At 38.5% G+C, this 18,081-nt stretch overlaps 1 protein-coding gene across 1 annotated transcript in view; it reads right to left on the bottom strand.

Moving 5' to 3' along the window:
- Positions 1-18,081, bottom strand: part of NUAK1 (NUAK family kinase 1) — a 308,401-nt gene that overhangs the window by 76,615 nt on the left and 213,705 nt on the right. The window contains exon 4 of the mRNA XM_044087825.1: positions 13,533-13,598. Within this exon, the coding sequence (XP_043943760.1) occupies positions 13,533-13,598 (66 nt within the window). The remainder of the gene's footprint in view (positions 1-13,532; positions 13,599-18,081) is intronic.

Here is an 18,081-nt window from a genome sequence, read left to right as displayed (position 1 = left end):
ACTCTCTCCTTTAGCCAAAATTATGGAAAAGTGCATCCACTGCCAACTACTAGACCACCTACTGCAAAATAGCTTACTGGCTAACTCAGCACGGCTTTAGGCCTCACCCGTAGTACCACCACAGCCCTCTTATCCTTTTCCGACTGTATTAACAATAACCGAAACAACAATAATCTATCCTCAGCACTCTTTACTGACCTTTCAAAAGCCTTTGATATGGTCAACCATCAACTTCTTTTGAACATACTTAAGTCTCTCTCACTAGATACACAGGCTTTACAATGGTTTAAAATCCTACCTTGAAAACAGGCAACAGGATGTGCTTTGGAGAAACAATCTATCCTCTCACCTTCTTATTACCCTGGGAGTCCCCAAGGTTCTATCCTGGGCCCTCTCCTTTTCTCAATTTTCATCAATGATCTTAACCTAATCATTCCTCAAGCTACATGTATCCAATATGCTGATGACTCCACACTAATATGCTTAGCTACCTCTGCACCTCAACTTCAGGCCATTACCCAAACAGTGCTTAACACAGTAGAAAAATGGTTCTTACAGCATAGCCTCCTCCTGAATCCTAAAAAGACAAAACTACTACTCTTCACTCCCACTCAAAGGTCCCCCCAATTGACTTCACAGTTTTATCCAATGATGGCATTGTTATATCTCCCGACCCAACTACCAAGCTCTTAGGGGTAACAATAGACCATAGTCTTAGCTTTGACACACATATTAACACAACAATAAAAACAGTAAACAGAAAATTAGGCTCCCTCTATAGGATTAAACCCTTCCTAATGCCAACAGCTAGAACCACTATTGCCCACACCCATCTAATTTCCACCCTCCTCTACGCCTGTTCCATCTATACTAACCTATCAAAAAACAACCTTAACAAACTAGCTACCTCCTACAACAATATTGCCAGATTTGCTACTGGTTCCTCATATAGAACTCACCACTGTCAAAAGCTAAAGCAACTAGGTTGGCTAGAGCTTCATAATCAACCTCAGTTTCAACAACTTATATTGCCCATAATATCCTCTATCTTCCTAAAAATACTCCTATACTTACTAGCCTTCTAACCCCCTACAGTAATTTGACAACCCTTCGCTCAGTCAGTAAAGTACTAGTATCCACAGTCAAATCCAAAAATAAGGCCGGTGATTCTCTGTTTGCCAACACTGTTGGCAAATCCTGGAACCTGCTTCCCAAGGAACTCTCAAACAACTCAGATAATACCTTATTAACCAATGGTTATGCCCATGCAGTAACCCAGACTAATCCTTCCACCACTTTCTCTGAACCCTATCTACATACCCTTTTGCAATTTAATTCCAGTTCTCTCCATGCCTTAGAGAGTAGACCTACCTATACTAATTTTAGTCTTTACAACTCTCTCTTACACATGATCCTCTACTAACTATGTACTTACATAGATTGCTGCTTGCAGCATTAACTTGCAATCACATATAAAGATCTATATAGACTTTTGTTATATTTCTTATTACATGCTGCCTTAAAGTTGCTATGCTACGATAGGATAATGGGGTGACTCACTGCTAAACACTGTACCTGGAGCTGCTATATTTGCTAGTGTGTTTTTTCATTTCTCTTTCTTAATGGTGCACCACTTTAAATTAGTTCATTGTTCAGTCTCTTCTTATTATCTGCTACTTTAATACTAATTTTTGTCTACAAAACATTTGTATTCTTCACCTTAAAATAGTATTGCACCTAAATTTGTTACATTTTTACTTATCTGTACCTGTAGTTGTTAATATTTTGCTTATGTGGAGCTTTTCTCCCCAGGCCTCTACTGAAAATGGACATATACCCAGTTAGACTAGCCTGGTCAACAAATGTAAAATAAAATAACATAAATACAACTGAAAGCTGTTACAAATGGCTTTTCATAACTACAAAAAACTAAATCTAACACAAGTACTGTAGAAGTGAAAGTTAAACACTACCAAGATTTTTTTTTTTTTTTTGCAAGGAGCTTATCCCCAAGGTGTATGTTTTGGCATAACACATCCTGCAACCCTCACACACTTTACTTATATGTACTGACTCCATGGACTCACAACTATGGCAAAATCTGCAAATGCATGAACTAAATAACACAGTTAATTTTCAACATAAGCAATAGCTCCAATCTTGGCTGCAAAAGCACTTCAATATAAGTGGCCTTCACAACCTTTACACTGATTCAAAACAATTTGTTAAAACTGCAGTCATTCAAACTATTTGGACTGCAGGCTAAATACTGCCTTCTCTACCATGGATTGATATCAGGGTATAGGCAAAGAGAACGGATCCTAAGTGAAAGACTAGCATTGGTAGAGTTTTTAGTAGAATCTGGAACAGAAGCTGTTGTTAAAAATGGATAATTAGTAGGGCACATAAAACACTGCATGACAACTATAGGAACCTGAGGAGATTAGAAAGGATTTGGAAGAGAGACTGGATAAGCAATTCACAAAGAATCAATGGGAGGGTATAAGTATGGCTCCCAAATATACAACAAAGTCCAGAAGATTTGGGATTTTTGCTTGGATATGTTTGCCTAGGTATTTTTATACCATATGCAAACTCCAAAGAATTTTGTCCACGGGTAGATTACAGATGTTAGAGATGTGATGAGGAAAAATTAGGTGATACAGAATATATTTTTGACAGTGTAATGAGTTGGCAGACTTGAAAAATTCCCTGCAGTCTACTCTGTCAGAAATACTGGGTGAGCAAATTGGAGCAGCTAAGGAAATAATTTTTTGAGCTGTGATACAGAATTGGAATTGCCTAGAAATAGTAAGGCCTTGCTGAATTTAATTCTGGTGGCAGACAAAAAAAGCAATTACTAGAACATGTGAATAAAAGTCTAAACTAACTTGAAGTACTGACTATAGTAACACAGATAAAATAACTGGTAGTTGGATCTTTAGAAAAAGTTGGGAGCAAATTACACAGAAAGAAAATGGAATTGTGGGAACAATACATGCAGAATAATGTTTTGGAGGAGAAATGATGTTTAAGGAAAGGCAATAATTGAATGAGCTATGTAATATTCAAATGACAATGTCTGTATAGAAGATTATGTGATGTATGACATTTGTAACTGAAGTTATGTCTATATGGTTTCTTTTCACTTAGATAAATGCATGATTGTCTATGTTACAAATGATAATTCAATAAAGATGTTTCTTGTTAAACTATGTACGCTTATTTTCTTGCAATGCCTTAGTTACCTCTACTTGTCCTCATTTGCCCAACTATTTGCACGTGTACATCCCTTCATCAGTTGATATACAGTGTGTTCCTTGACAAACTTGTGACAGGCTCATCTCTCTCTCTCTCTCTCTCTCTCTCTCTCTCTGTCCAGGTTATAGCCTGGGTAGTGGCTTAAAAATTAACTAGTAAGCAGCAATCCAACCTAGCAAAATAAGGAAAGGGAAGTCTTTGTGAAGGCAATAAACCAAAACAGAATAGACCTCATGATAATCACAGGAGGAAGCTGTATGTAAGTTCTTATAGAAATAAAGCGAAGGACCTAAAGAGAAATAAGGAGGAACAGGACAGGTTAGCCAAGAAAACCAAGAAAAGATTCAGCAACTGCAGACCAGAGAATGATGGTGGAGCAGGCAGTAATACTGAAAGTGGGACATCAAGGAATATGTAAAGAGGAAGAAGCTGAAAAAAAGTTTCAAAACTACAAAGCCTGGGTACAGGAAACGTGCAATTATGGAATCAGCATGAGTTTAAAATGGACAGCGAAATGACCATTCTACTGCAAAACCTAAATAAAAAAAATCAAAGCTGCAGTCTAACAAAAACAAGAAAGCTACTAGTTACCTTTGATTTTGTGGTTTCTTCTCCTGAATCTAAAAATTATAAAAAAAATAAAAAAAAGACTCACAATCACTATATAGTGTGCCCTTCTTAATGTTTTTGGGTAACAGATGAGTTAGCACAGAGACACGGCAGGCCGAACAGGGACTCAGACAGTACTAAGTCACCAACAGTTTGCAAAGTGATGCAATCTCTTCCAAGTTGTTTAAATTAATATGTCTAGAATGTTTTTATTATAGTGGCAATGTGAGGGGCTATGGCTTCGTCAACATAACACCCTATGAATCAAAGAAACAAACTCTGAAAAGAGACCCCTAAGAATACTACATCTATTTTATGCCTTGCTAAAGGTATTTTGACAAACACTAGTACAAGAAAGTGAAATTTTGCAACTAGCCATCATACTTACAAATGATAGAATAAAAAAATATAACCTGCGGCTTTCAAAAATGTTGGACGTTGAATACAGACAAAATCCTTGCTGTCATCTGACTGACACACTGTTAAAAAGGCTTGGCCTGTATAAAGGAATGGGTGTAATTTAGAATGATGATTACCTGACTGGCACAAATATATTTGTTTGGCACACCGAATATTTGTTTGAAAAGGGGAAATTCATTATGGAGGAGATACATCGTACTCCTAACAGATACATTTCTCCTTCAAAGACACCTGTTAAAAGAGTTACCTTTAGGTCTTGTTCGTCCATTTATTTGTGTTTACAAAGAATTTATGAACTACAACTTGTAGCTAATAGGCACTTTTTCTGTGCAGATCCTCACAAAAAAAATGCTGCACTATACAAGTGCGGCCCTCTTCTGTGTTTTACATGTAGTGATACAGAACAGTCATGGTCTGACATTGTCACTGAAGTGCGAGATGGCTGCCTTTGACTTGGACATTAGGAATGTGAAGTAAACATGGCTAAAGAGAACATAACAGGATTAAGAAGAGAAGGATGACCACAAAGGGTGGAGGTTTTTCATTTTTGTTTTCTGTTTGGTAACCAGGTAAGTTGACTGCTGCAGAGACCCTTTTCCGCCATGACATGGACTCACAGGCACTAAACAGAGCACATAAACTTACCCCGGGACTCAATAACACCTACACTAAGTGCACACCGTTCTGAATGAACAGATGATACGGACATAAATCCTACCTTCTTCCTCCTAATTTTGGTTTTCCTAATGATACTTTTGCAGCTTTAAATACTGACAGGAATTCATAAAGGTTATCACAAAGTGTAGACTACATGTACACTTAGTGAAATCTTTCTGACTGACTGGAAAGCACAAAAAAAAATGTAATAAGAATGTTCTTGAATACATACTGCGTACACTTAGTGTGGCCTTTATTGAATCTGACCCTTAATGTATCCACTTCAAATATGGTATATTTTTAGGTTTACATAGCTGCAAAACTAAAAATTCATATACAGTTACTAAATATTTTTTTTATAAATTAGAATGTTATAGAGTTCTTATACATTTCTAATAAAGCAACAGATTTACATTGGGTTTTATCAGTTTTTATGGGTTGCAATCAGGGCCGGCGTTACCATTAAGGCGAATTAGGCAGATCATGAGGGGGCGCGGCTGGGTGGCTCGTAATACCTCTCTAATTTACTGTAGCGAGTATTCGTGGAACTCGGATCAGCACACATATCCGTGCTCAATTTCCGCTTTAACAAAAAAAAAAAAAAAACACACCTTACAGTCCGGATTAGTCCTATTGCTCTTGCACTCTCTTCCAGCTCTTTGCATTGGGTAAAAGCAACAAGCAAGAGTGAGAGAGCAGCAGTGGAGTCTTCTTCTGAGGTGTGCGTGAATTTCATCACTGCTAATGGAAAAAATGACCCACAGTGACAGGCAGATAGTTTCTTTTCAGGTTTGTGCGAAAAAAAATAATGTGTTCTTCTGACTTTTTTTTTTTTTTTAGCAGGGCCAACCAGATATACATATTGCATTTTTTTTCCTGGGAGGGTCAACCAGATATTTTCTGTAAATTTTTTTTCTGGCCAGGGTCGACCAGATAATTTATGTATTTAATTATTTATTACTTTTGGCAAGATCGACCAGATACTGTTTAAAATGAAAAGGTGGACAGGTTACATATTTGTTCTTTGTTTCTAACATCCTGGGCTTGGAGTTTGGCAGGGTCAACTGGATCATAGTAGAAGATGAAATCTACAGTGGGCTGGCTGTTTTGGGGGCAGCTTGTGATTTTCTAACACTCCTGGTATGGTCAACCTGTTACTAGTAGTAGGTAAGGTTAGTCAGTGTGTGTGTTTTGGGGACTGATAATGACTTTCTTTTTTTTTAAATAAACTATCCTGGCAGGGTTGACCAGATACTAGGGATGCAATGTGTTTTGGGGACTGCTGATTTTTTTTTTTTTTTTGTTATAGACTGGTATGGTCAACCAGACACTAGTGGTCAGTGTGTTTTGGGGGCTGTTGATGACTTTCTTTACTATTATATATATATATATATATATATATATATATATATATATATATATATATATTTCTTTTAATATCCTGGCAGGAGTCAAAGAGATACTAGGTCTGAAGTGTGTTCTAGGGAGACGTTTAAGGATGACATGTTTTTCTAACCTAATACTGTTTTTTAGGGGTAGTCAAGACAAATAATAGGACTGTTTGTGAATGTTTTGTTGTTGAAACAAACTGTACTCTTGCATGAGTACAGTGTATATTGATGAACTGAAGTAAGATCACGTGCAAGTTCTTGGCTATGTGATGTGAAAGAAATACAATAATGTAACCGTGGCCTTTTATTTTCATTAAATGAAAAATTTTGCGAAGCAGAAGGCAAGAAAAATTAAATTTTAATTATGTAATCTATGTGTAATTTTTTATGTGATAAATATGTCAATAATATGTCAATTTAAATCATTGTTTCCTTTTTCTGTAATTTCATTTTAAAACAAAGTAACTTATTTGTAAAATAAGGGGTGCACTAATAAGTTTTGTCTAGGATGCAAAATAACCTAGCACCGGCACTGGTTGCAATTCAGTTTGGCAAGATAAAATTGCTTCTTAAAAGTTTAATGTTGAAGGAAAAAAGGAAAAAGAGAAAAAACTCAAATGGAAGTGAGTAAAAAGACTGAGATTGCAGAGACAGGCCCTTAAACAAAAATAACAGAGGAGTAAGAAGAATTAAGAAAAATGACAGAGCAAAATCCCAAAAAGGGAAGGCATCACTGATCAGTATTAGCAAAAAACTACGGGCACACATAAAATTGTCTAAGGCCAGCTTCGAGAGAAAAATTGCACAGGACACCAAGGATAATCACAAGGCTTTCTTTAGTTATGTTAGGAATCTGGGTGGTAATTCCCAGATATGCTCAGAATTAGTCCAAAATGACAAAAAATACACTGAACCCACAGACATTGCCAACATCCTAGCTGACATGTTCAGCGCAAACTTCTCCCCCCCTCCCCACCAAAAGGGCAAATATCTATCCCAGCAGAGTGCTGCCCCCCTGACATCTCAGATGCTCAGGTAAGAGCCGCCCTCTCCACAGCAAAAAACACAGCATCAATGGGACCAGACGGTGTCCCGGGCTGCGTCCTACATGAACTCCAAGAAGAGCTAAACCCAAACATAAAACTACTGTTCAATCTCAGCCTTACTAAGGATATGTGCCCAAAGAGTGGCGTACAGCAACAGTGGTCCCTCTCCATAAAGGTGGTGCCTCAACGGATCCTGGAAACTATCGCCCCATAAGCCTGACTAGTTTGGTCTGCAAAGCTATGGAAAGGATCATCATGGACCTTATAAATAAAGATATTGGGGACCTACAAACACTGGATCCTACCCAGTTCGGCTTTGTTAAGGGCAGATCCTACCTCTTAAACCTGGTTGAGTTCTTTGAAACAGTCACCAAGGCCATTGACGAGGGGAAGGTGGTCCACACAGCCTACCTGGACCTCGCAAAAGCCTTCGATACAATACCCCACTCGGGCATTATAGATAAGCTCACCAGCTTAAATATAAACCCCTATGTCACTAGATGGATTGCAAACTGGCTCAAGGACAGAACCCACATGGTTAGAATTGCTGGAGCCATGTCAGACTCCAAACCAGTTACAACTGGTGTCCCACAAGGCTCAGTCCTGGGACCTCTCTTGTTCGGTATATATTTCTCGGAGGTACAGGCCAACACGGAAGGACTGTGGCTGACCAAGTTCGCAGATGACTGCAAACTGGGCGCCATAAACGACTCTCCAGCCGACACAAGTATCCTCCAAAAGGGCCTCATAGAAACAGACAACTGGTGCCAGAGCCATGGCCTCAAGCTAAATGCCAAAAAGTGTATAGTCATCCCCTTTGTCAAAACAAAGTGCCCACAAATTACCACATAGGTGGTAATCCATTAAGTACAGAAGAAGTAATTAGGGACCTGGGGACCCAAGTTGATAGCAATCTCTCATTTGACAACCACGTGGCCAAAGTGGTTAGAACAACATTTTATATAGCCCACCTAATCATGAAGGGATTCACATCTAGATCAGGGGACGTCATCGTGCCTCTTTACTCATCCCTCATCAGGCCCATAATTGAGTACAATGCCCCTTTTGGGATGTACCTAACCAGACACCTGCAGCAACTGGAAAGACCCCAAAAGTACCTCACCAAGAGGATCAAAGAGCTCAAACAGATGCCATATGCTGCCCGGTTAAAGAAACTCCAGCTCTACTCAGTGGCATACCGCCTGTTCAGAGGCGATCTGCGCCTGACGTATAAAGCCATGTCCAACCCGGAATTAATGGACATGCTGCACCTCAGAAAATCCAAATCCCATCGAGCTACGCGCTCGAGAGACTTGAACCACAGCACTGAAATAAATAGGACATGCTGGAGGGACAGATTCATAACCCAGTGGCTCCCTTCACTCTAGAATAAAATCCCAGTCCAGGTTAGGCAGAGTCCCTCATTGACTCTCTTCAAGAGGAATCTTGATGAGTGGATGGGAGATCGTAGGTTTACTCCGGGTATCACTTCTGTGTCACTGTTAGACAGAGGCACAGTATACTAACCTCGAAAAAGGGCATAGCAAAATAAATTTAAAATGGGTGGCGAAAGCCAAACACATTCTGGCTAGGCTTATAAATGCCCTAGGGCAGATAGCCTAGTATGAACCTATGAACCCATGAAACTATAATTACATGGCAAAGGAAAACAGTTGAAAGACTGTAAGTATTTTTAGAATGCTAAGCCGTTTAAAGAGTTTATCCAGGTGAAAAGTATGCTAACTAAGATCAAAACCAGAAAAGTAGCAGACAACCTATCCTGCACCCACGAACTAGCACCCCACCCTCTCAGCTCTTCAAGGGAAGAGCACATAAAAACACAAAACAATAAAAGTACTCCAGAATAACTGATTCCTGCAGACAACACTCCCTTCACCAGCTCTTCAAATGAGGAACAAATAGAAGAATATCCTCTGCTCCTTCTACTGCCACACCAACCAGGTGGCCGGTACATGACCCCTCCCTCATGACCCACAACTAAGTTTTTCTTTGTAAGTCTATCAATGTTTATGTAGTAGAAAAGACCCTAACAGCTGTGGACAAGAAGGAAGAGGAATGTACACAGAAAGGATATAAAGATAGGTACAAGTACCGGTAGTAGGATCATCACACAAATGCTACAAGACCAGGCTTCTGTGACACTCAACAATGCTACCAATTCTTAGGCAATTTATGGGGTAAGCAATGACTTAAGTCCCTCAAGAATACTTCATTACTACTCTATGGACTTTTGGAATGGCAATGTATTACAAACAAATCTTACAAGTGGCAGAGCTAATGGTCAAGCCTGAACTAATGTATCACATTATCTGCTAAAATTACCTGCAACTCACTAAAGAGAAGTAATGCCCCATATACATGTCTTCTTTGAGTCACAAACTTGTTTCCTACTTACAAAACTATATTACCTACCAGGTTCTGCATCCTAAGCCCCTTGGCTCCACCCCTCCCTTATCCCAACTAGAAATCTGAGATATGTTGGCAGCAATCTAGAAAGAAAGAAAGAATGAAAAACTAATTTTTTGGTTGTGATCTGTTCTGAAATAGTTTTGGACACATATGAAACCAGCCACTCAATGCAGACAGATACCACAGCAGTCAACTTACAATTAAAATAACTCTCTTCACACTTTACCTCAACAACGACATGTTAAAAAGGTTATTCTTGAATTACATCAGTGCTATAGCAGTATTCTTTTATCCAGAACAGTACAATGTTCAATCTTATCATTATTCTATCAATTAAGAAGTGATTCTTCTGCCATTTCCCTTAACAGAAAACACTTCTTAATGGAAAACTCCACTTTAGAATTCAAAAAACATATTTTTTTCACTGTGTATTTGTTTTCTGAGCTATTTTAATGCCTCAAAATGACTCCAACTGCTTCTTTCACAGTTTTAATGTGATTCCCTCAAAATGGTGGATGATGGGGCCTGCCTTGGTAATGTGGTCTTGTTTTCTTGTTCTCATTCCTTCCTTCTTTCCAGAATACATTTCAAGTCCTCTTTATATGAGTCATGCTAGACATAAGGAAGTGGTGCTGTTTTCTCATGCCATTAAAGGAGAACCGCACCCACATAATGAAAAAACATGTTTATTTTATCATGCCTTGATGTTTCCAACATTTTAACACCATTTTTGGAGTCTATAAACTTTTTTATATTTTTTTTAAATGTAATTCCAGAGTCTGCCCACATGGGATCTGGCATCCTGATTTTTAGTCTACCTCTAGGTATCCCACATTGCACTGTTTGGCTTTAAAATATTACATCATAGCCCCTAAGCTCCTGTCAATGCACTGACTTTATATGTGTTTTCATATATAACCTGCTTTATTTTAGTCAGGCAGGTTTAATTATCTGTTCTTGCTTTTCAATGACTACTTAAAAGACAAACAGGGATAATCACACAGAGCAGTATTCTCAGTACCTGTTACTTCTTTCTCTTTCTATAGTGGCCAATTTTTATTCTTTGGTTATGCCTGAATTGTCGTCCTTAAACACATCTCCCCTCCCCCTAAACACCTCCCCTTCGTATCTAAGTGGCAAATTTCATGTGATAATAATACTGTTCTGTGTAATTATCCCTGCTTGTCTCCTGCTGTGCAAACAGCTCAAATTTGCCACTTTGAAAGACACGAAGAGGACTGCAAGTGCATCTCATAGCCAATGTGTGAATATATAGAACAGAGTACTCGAATATATGCCTGTGTGTGTGTACTTAATGTCCTTTAAAGTAAAACAACTCAAACTGGAAATTTTGTGTAACTGTATATGTGGGATGCAGTACTGTGTTTCAGTGCATGTCTGACTGTGTGTGTGTGTGTGTGTGTGTGTGTGTGTGTGTGTGTGTGTGTGTGTGTGTGTGTGTGTGCGTGTGTGTGCGTGTGTGTGTGTGTGCGTGTGCGTGTGTGTTAATTACTTCTGATTTTCTTTTCTTAACGTTTTTAATGCAAGAGCACAGAGTAAACATACGTTAAAGTAAATTCAGCTGCATATTAAGGTTGCTATAAATGGTCACATTTCTTTTGTGGAGTATAAAATATTCATGCACTTTAACAATGTAATGACTGACTCAATGTCGGTGGGAATCTCTTATCATGGATCTGCATGTACCAGATATACATTACCTTCTGAGAAGATTTCACAAAAAAGCATAAAATACCTTTTTATGAACATTATCAGTGTACCTAGTTCATAGGGTTGCCACTTGTTTGTTTTTCTGCAAGTTCTGTCCTGTGTGTAGGGAGGGTGGCTTGAAAATGGCAAGTTTGTTGACACTTACTTTTTCTAAACATCACAGAAATCTTTGATACTACACTTAAGTTAACGTAACATCTACACTATTATAAATAACCAACATTTAAAGCTTAGCATTTCAATACTGTGTTGCCGCGTATGTAAATTTATCAAAAGAGGTGATAAGTGCCTTTAAACCTGACTGATCTAAATGCTTTGTTTTGCTACGAAAGGGGAGTGCTAAGTTCTCATCCTCTCTGCAACAAAAACAGTGGAAAACAGTTCCACAGCTTTCTGTCTTTTTTATGTCAGCTGCTGTGTTCCTGACATTTGCAGGATTAATTGCCCGTCTAAGATTGACAGCAGTACCTGACAGAGTAAACTACAGATTTATTTGTGTCTATGATATGTCATGCAGGCCGAGACGAATTTCTTTGCAAAATACGTGAGAAGTTAAGTTTAAAAAAAAGTAGGTGGTTTTCCCTTCCTTTGATTCCAATGCAAGGAAATGAAAGTTTTAAAAGTACAAGCAGGTTTATGGTACCTACACAGCACTGGGACCATACTGTAGGGATAAATGAAACCCAAGGATTGAGTTAAATTGTAGGAGAGGGCTGAGTTTTCCTTTAATGAACTGGATTTCATCAAGTAGTTAGGATAAGATGCAAGACCCCCCCCCCCCATAAGAAAGCTTAAACTGAACTGTAAGGGCACAAAGCATACAGTAGGCATGGAAACAGTATTTATGCGATGTGCACACGCCTCCTTGGTGTTTAATTTAATGAAAGGAAATGTGTACCTTGCAAATGAATTGTGAGAGACACAGTGGTACAGCAGTTAAATCTGCTGCCCTAAAACACCTCAGTTCAAATCCCAGCCTGGGAGCCTTCTGTGTGATGTCTGCATATCCATGTGTCCACATGACTTTTTTTTTCTTAGGTCACCAGTTTTCTCTCACATCCCAAAAGCATGCTGGCAGATAAGTGACAAAGCCTGTTGACTGAAGTGCTGAGGTTTGCTCAAATGTGCATAACGTAATTTATTAGGTCAGATGTACGCAATCTTTTGTAAATTTCTGGATCCACCTTTGCACTGGTGTGTGTGCATTGTGACCCTAAATAAGATAAAGGAGGTATCAGAAAATGAATGAATGATGGATAAGGTAATAGGCCTGCAGTTAAAGATACAGGTCACAATGCACTTTTAAGGTAATGTAATACTTAATGCATACAAAAAAATTATATTTTAGGCAAGTTTTAAGGCATACTGCTCTTGTGTCATCAAATAAAACTAGGAAAGGCCTCTGCAATTTCATTGCTGTTCCTGTACTGCGTCACTAGTGCCATAGATTAGATGACAGTGCTGCATACAAGCATATAGTTTCAGAAATGATGGCAGGATAACACAATACAAAGCTTCACTGTGAACATTTAGTAACCTAGATGTGTACCACTGCAGAACAGCAAAAAGAAGCACAAGATACCAGAAGTGACAAAGTAAAAGTGTAATTTTTGGTCAGTATTTAATAACATTCCACAGAAAGACTGTTACAAAATTTTCTTTCTTACTTTTGACATCTTAATCTATAAATGGCATGCTGAAATGCTACCGCTTATTGCAGTAAGCACAATACACAGTTATCGAACAAATGCATAGTTACTCAACAGCTCAAAATGTGTAGTCATCCAATACTTCAAAGAAAATGCATAATAATTTCACGTAATCAAGGAAAGGACTGACACTTTTTGGCAGCTTTAAGCAGAAGTCCTATAAAGAACTATAACTGGAATTGGGTAATAGGACTAACAAGCCAAAGTCTTTCAAGCTGACACAGAAGAGCAATTTTACTGGAGCTGAACATGCAAAAAGGAATTCAAAGAACCCCTACCTTAATGTTCCCATTTTCATCCACCAGGATGTTTTCCAGTTTCAGGTCCCTGTGGACAATTCCATTCTGAAATTAAAAAAGGAAGGGGGTGAGACAAAGGAAAGATTAAACAAATGAACAAACAGGGTGGTCTATCTCTCTGTATCTGGCCAGAGTTCACTATTGCAACAGTCATGGCTCACAGCTCGCTGAGAAGGGAAGTATTCATTTCTTGCTGTGTGGTTTACCAGAAGAATGGCTGGAATCTCTCCTCCTACAAAGTTAAAAAAACAGCAGGGGGGATTCTTTCCTGTACTGAATTCAAGTTCAGTTCCACCCCTTACATTCAGAAAGTAATACACGTATACATATCCTTCTGAGAGAAAGTGAAAACAATGTCTGCCAGTGACTGTAGTCATCACACATGTTCTTAATTCCCCCCTCCCTGTACCCTTTACAACTTGTGAACTCATGTCACAGTGACAGATATATACAATCCGTAAACCAAAGGAACACAAGTGCACTGGAGTGACAAGTCAGCATGAATATACCCCTCCTCACCAACCACCAGCTTTCCTTGAACATACACAGGGGAAAAACCGATAAGTGCTGAAATGCAAGTTAAAAAGCCCATCAAATGTCTAATTGCTCTGCTAATTTCAAAAATGCTGAACATTGCAAAATAAATTAATACAAACTGGCAAGTCCTATATTACATTTATTTTTTGAATGTTTGCTTTTCATTGTACACCTATGTATTACCTACCTAAACAGAGAGCACACTCAGGAAAAAGAGAACTGTAGAGCTTAATGAAAGCAGAAAAAAAGGATTGGTTAACTTCTCTGCTTTATTAATGGAAATAAAAACTCACAAAAAAAAAAAGCTTGGGGCTAAGTGTTTGTATTGTCTTTGGTTTCTGACCTGGGTACTGGCTCTAAAGATACTGTTTCCATGTCATCTTAGAAAAGTCCATCAGCACAAAGATGAATAAGAGAAAACCATTATAACCAAAGAATAAAATGTGTAATATGTTTGCTGTGTTTTCTGTGAAAAGGAATAGGTGCCATCAGATGGTTATAACTATGGCTTTTACAATGCTGTCATGTCTTCCACACTACAAATACATCCTGTACATCTTTCTTTTTTGATTTTAATTTTGCTTCATTCTTTCCAGCTTATCCCAGTATCACCATCCATCACCTGGTCTACCAGCCTCTTCTACAGTCTTCAGATTATCTCTGTTCTAGGCCTGGACCTGCATGGAACCAAAGTGAGTCCTGGGGATCATGACTTTGACTGTTTCCATGGGGATATTTTTTTTCATTTATGACCTACTCCTTGAATCTTCCTCTTTGCTTTCATTTAATACTTCCAAGGTCTCCCCTTGATGGACCACAAACTGAATGCTTAAATGAACACCCTCCCTGCCAGCAACTTAGGCTACTATTATGCTAAGTTAACCCAGGTCACCTGGGTCACAGTTAGAGCTTTATATCTCTATGCCACAGCACTGGCAGACACATGCTCTGCATCTTAACAACAGATATAAAATAATATTTTACAGATTTCTAAACAAAGCTCACAAATACATACATCTCCATACCTCCCAGTTACCACCATTGTACCACAAGCCTCTATCCTTCATTCCCTCCTATTTAACATTTTCACCAACACCCTCCACACAGCCACAAAACAGGCATCCCTAATACAGAACGCAGATGACTCCACACTCATTTGCACATCTGAACAACATGGCAGACCTCCAAAAATTACTCAGGAATAATAGCCAATGAAACACGGTTTTGTAACTCACAATTAATGCTCAACCCTAAAACAATCTAAACTACTACCTTTTCCCTCAAATCACGCTCTCATGAAAAAACAAAATTTAAATTTCTCTTGGTTGATAACACAATCACTAAAGTCATCTCTCACAGCAAATTATTAGGGATGATAATGGATGATAATCTTAAATTTAACTTGCATATTAAAAATTACATTAAAAAATCATTAAAAACTAAGAATGCTTTACAGAGCCAAAACATTTTTCTCACCAATGTAATTAAAGCTACAGTTGCCATTACTTTTCTCCTCCCCACACTTCTTTATGGCCCTCCCATCTTCACTTACCTCCAGGCTTCACAAAAATCAAAGCTTGAACAACGCTATAACAACGTTGCTAAATTTAAAGCAAATACCCCTTTCAGAACCCACCATTGTATAGCACTAAAAAGCCTATATTGGCTAGAACAACCCCATCAACTAACATATACGCAAGTTAATGTTGCCTATAAAATTATCCAGCATCTGTCTGCTTGTCTAGCGCTAAATAACATTCTACACAACTATGTTCCCAGTTGGTCATTACAATCCAATAACCGAAAACTCCTATCTGTCCACAAACCTACCAAATCTGCGGGGCATTGTCTATACTCATATTATGCTACTAAGGCCTGGAACTCCTTACCTGTATCCATTAGGTCAATACCCTCCCTCCCATCCTTCAAAACCATTTGAAAGACTTTCTGGCCAAAATCTGGCTCTGTTACTGGTCAACACCATGATAAACTACATCCCTAAATGCTAAGTATCTATTTATACCTTACACGTTTTACTCTCCCTTCTTCGCTCACTTCCTTACTTCTATCAATTTCTGTCCCCTGACTTTTTTAATAAATATACTATAAGTCTGCATTTCAGTCACTTCATATTGCAATTTCTGATTACATTACGTTATCTTACCTTTAATTTTTCTATAAACTGGCTAAAATTTCTCTAAATATTAAATCATTCTCATATAACTTGTATCTATTCTAAAGCAATGTTTTCATATTATGTCTAATTTGATATAATTAGCCACCTGGCGGTGTGAAACTTGGCTCTAGACGATTGTCACTTTTGAAGTGACACCCTGACCCTATGTGCAAAAAATGGGAAAAGGACTTGTGGATGGATGGATTTAAACTGTAGCTGTGTTTTGGATATTTTTGTAGATAATAAAATTATTGTTCATAAATGTTTTATAACACTTCGGAGCTTTTCTCCCCAAGTCTCCACTGAAAATGTGCTCCTACCCAGTCAGATTTTCCCGGTAATCAAATGTCAGTAAATAAATAAATCAATTTAATATGAAAGATTCTGTCATGTTTATCACATAGACCCTATCACAACCCCCCAGACACCCAGATAAAACAAATAAAGGTATTGAGCACCTCTGACTTCACCCTTTTCGTCTGGTTACAAGGCAGCACTGACTAACAAATCATGGAAGGCAACAAATGACAAGTTAAGAAAACTGCACCTAAGTACTATTGCAAAAAAAAAAAAAAAAGCTCCAAAATAAATAAATAAAAAATAAATAAACTAAGCAACTAGGAGCAGATGGAAAGTAACAAACAAAGGAAGAAAGTTAAAGTAATACAGACAAAAACAGATGTGAGAGCTTATTCCATAATGACATATTCTAGCTTTCTACTCTTCTTACCCGCAGGGCCACCCCATGGTTTTATCCTTCCCAACAGCAGCTCTAAGTTTTACCATAGAATCAGGCCCCTCTCCTTACAGAGTATGTGGGAGGTACCACTTGCCTCTTTACAAAGAAAGTGCACTTGGGATGCCATCTGAGCCACAGAAAAAGGGGTGCCTTCCTGCCCCTCTGTCATGGAGTTAACCTCATCACTTAGAATACTAAACTTATCTCTCACCCTACTAACCATAATGGCATGACACTCAGTGGTATAATGGCATGACACTCAGTGGTATAATGGCATGACACTCAGTGGCATAATGGCATGACCCTCAGTGGCATAATGGCATGACACTCAGTGGCATAATGGCAGCTAAAACGTTTTCCTGCAAGTATCCCCAATACATTTGATAAGACTTAATGTCGCCTTAAAAGCAGCCTTGTCTCTGGCGACTTCTATATGTCATTGCCATAGCAGAAGTCACTATGCCGACTGGCCTAAGCAGAAACCAGGCTATCAGTAACCAAATTAACTCCCTGTCAAATTTAGGCCATTCCCAAACTGAGGTGACCCATCTCCATGGAAGAAGAAGGTATAGTGAAATCATTCCCAAACTGAGCTATCCAGCCAAAGGCATACTGTTTTCTTTAACAACAATGGAGCATATTATATGTAGCCTGACCAATTACAACATTAAAAATCTCACCAAGCTAGAGCTGCACTGGTTTAGCTTTGGTTGAGTAGAACCTTTACAAAGCATCTGGTTAACTTCTTTGAAGGAGTAACAAAAGCATAAACAGTGGTCATGCTGTACACACTGCTTACCTAGACCAAGCCATGGCCTCTGACACTATACCTCATGCCAGCATAGTTAGTAAGTTCACTGCATTATAAATAGAGCTCTGTGTGGTAAGATGGACAAAAAAAATGGTCAAAGGCCAAAACCTTTATGGTGTGGGTAGCAGGTGCCTCATAAAAATGCAAGAAGGTAGCCACAGAGCTCTGTGCTGAGACCCTTTTGTTTTGGCACATACTTTTTTAACCTCCAGACTACAACCAAGACCTCTGGCTAATCAAGTTTGCAGACAAGTGTTGCCTGGCA

This window comes from Protopterus annectens, chromosome 11.part0 (genome assembly GCF_019279795.1).
Source record: "Protopterus annectens isolate FY-2018-M chromosome 11.part0, PAN1.0, whole genome shotgun sequence".
Lineage (NCBI taxonomy): Eukaryota > Metazoa > Chordata > Ceratodontiformes > Protopteridae > Protopterus > Protopterus annectens.
Note: the sequence above shows the minus strand (reverse complement) of the source record. Positions and strands in the feature narration are given on the sequence as shown.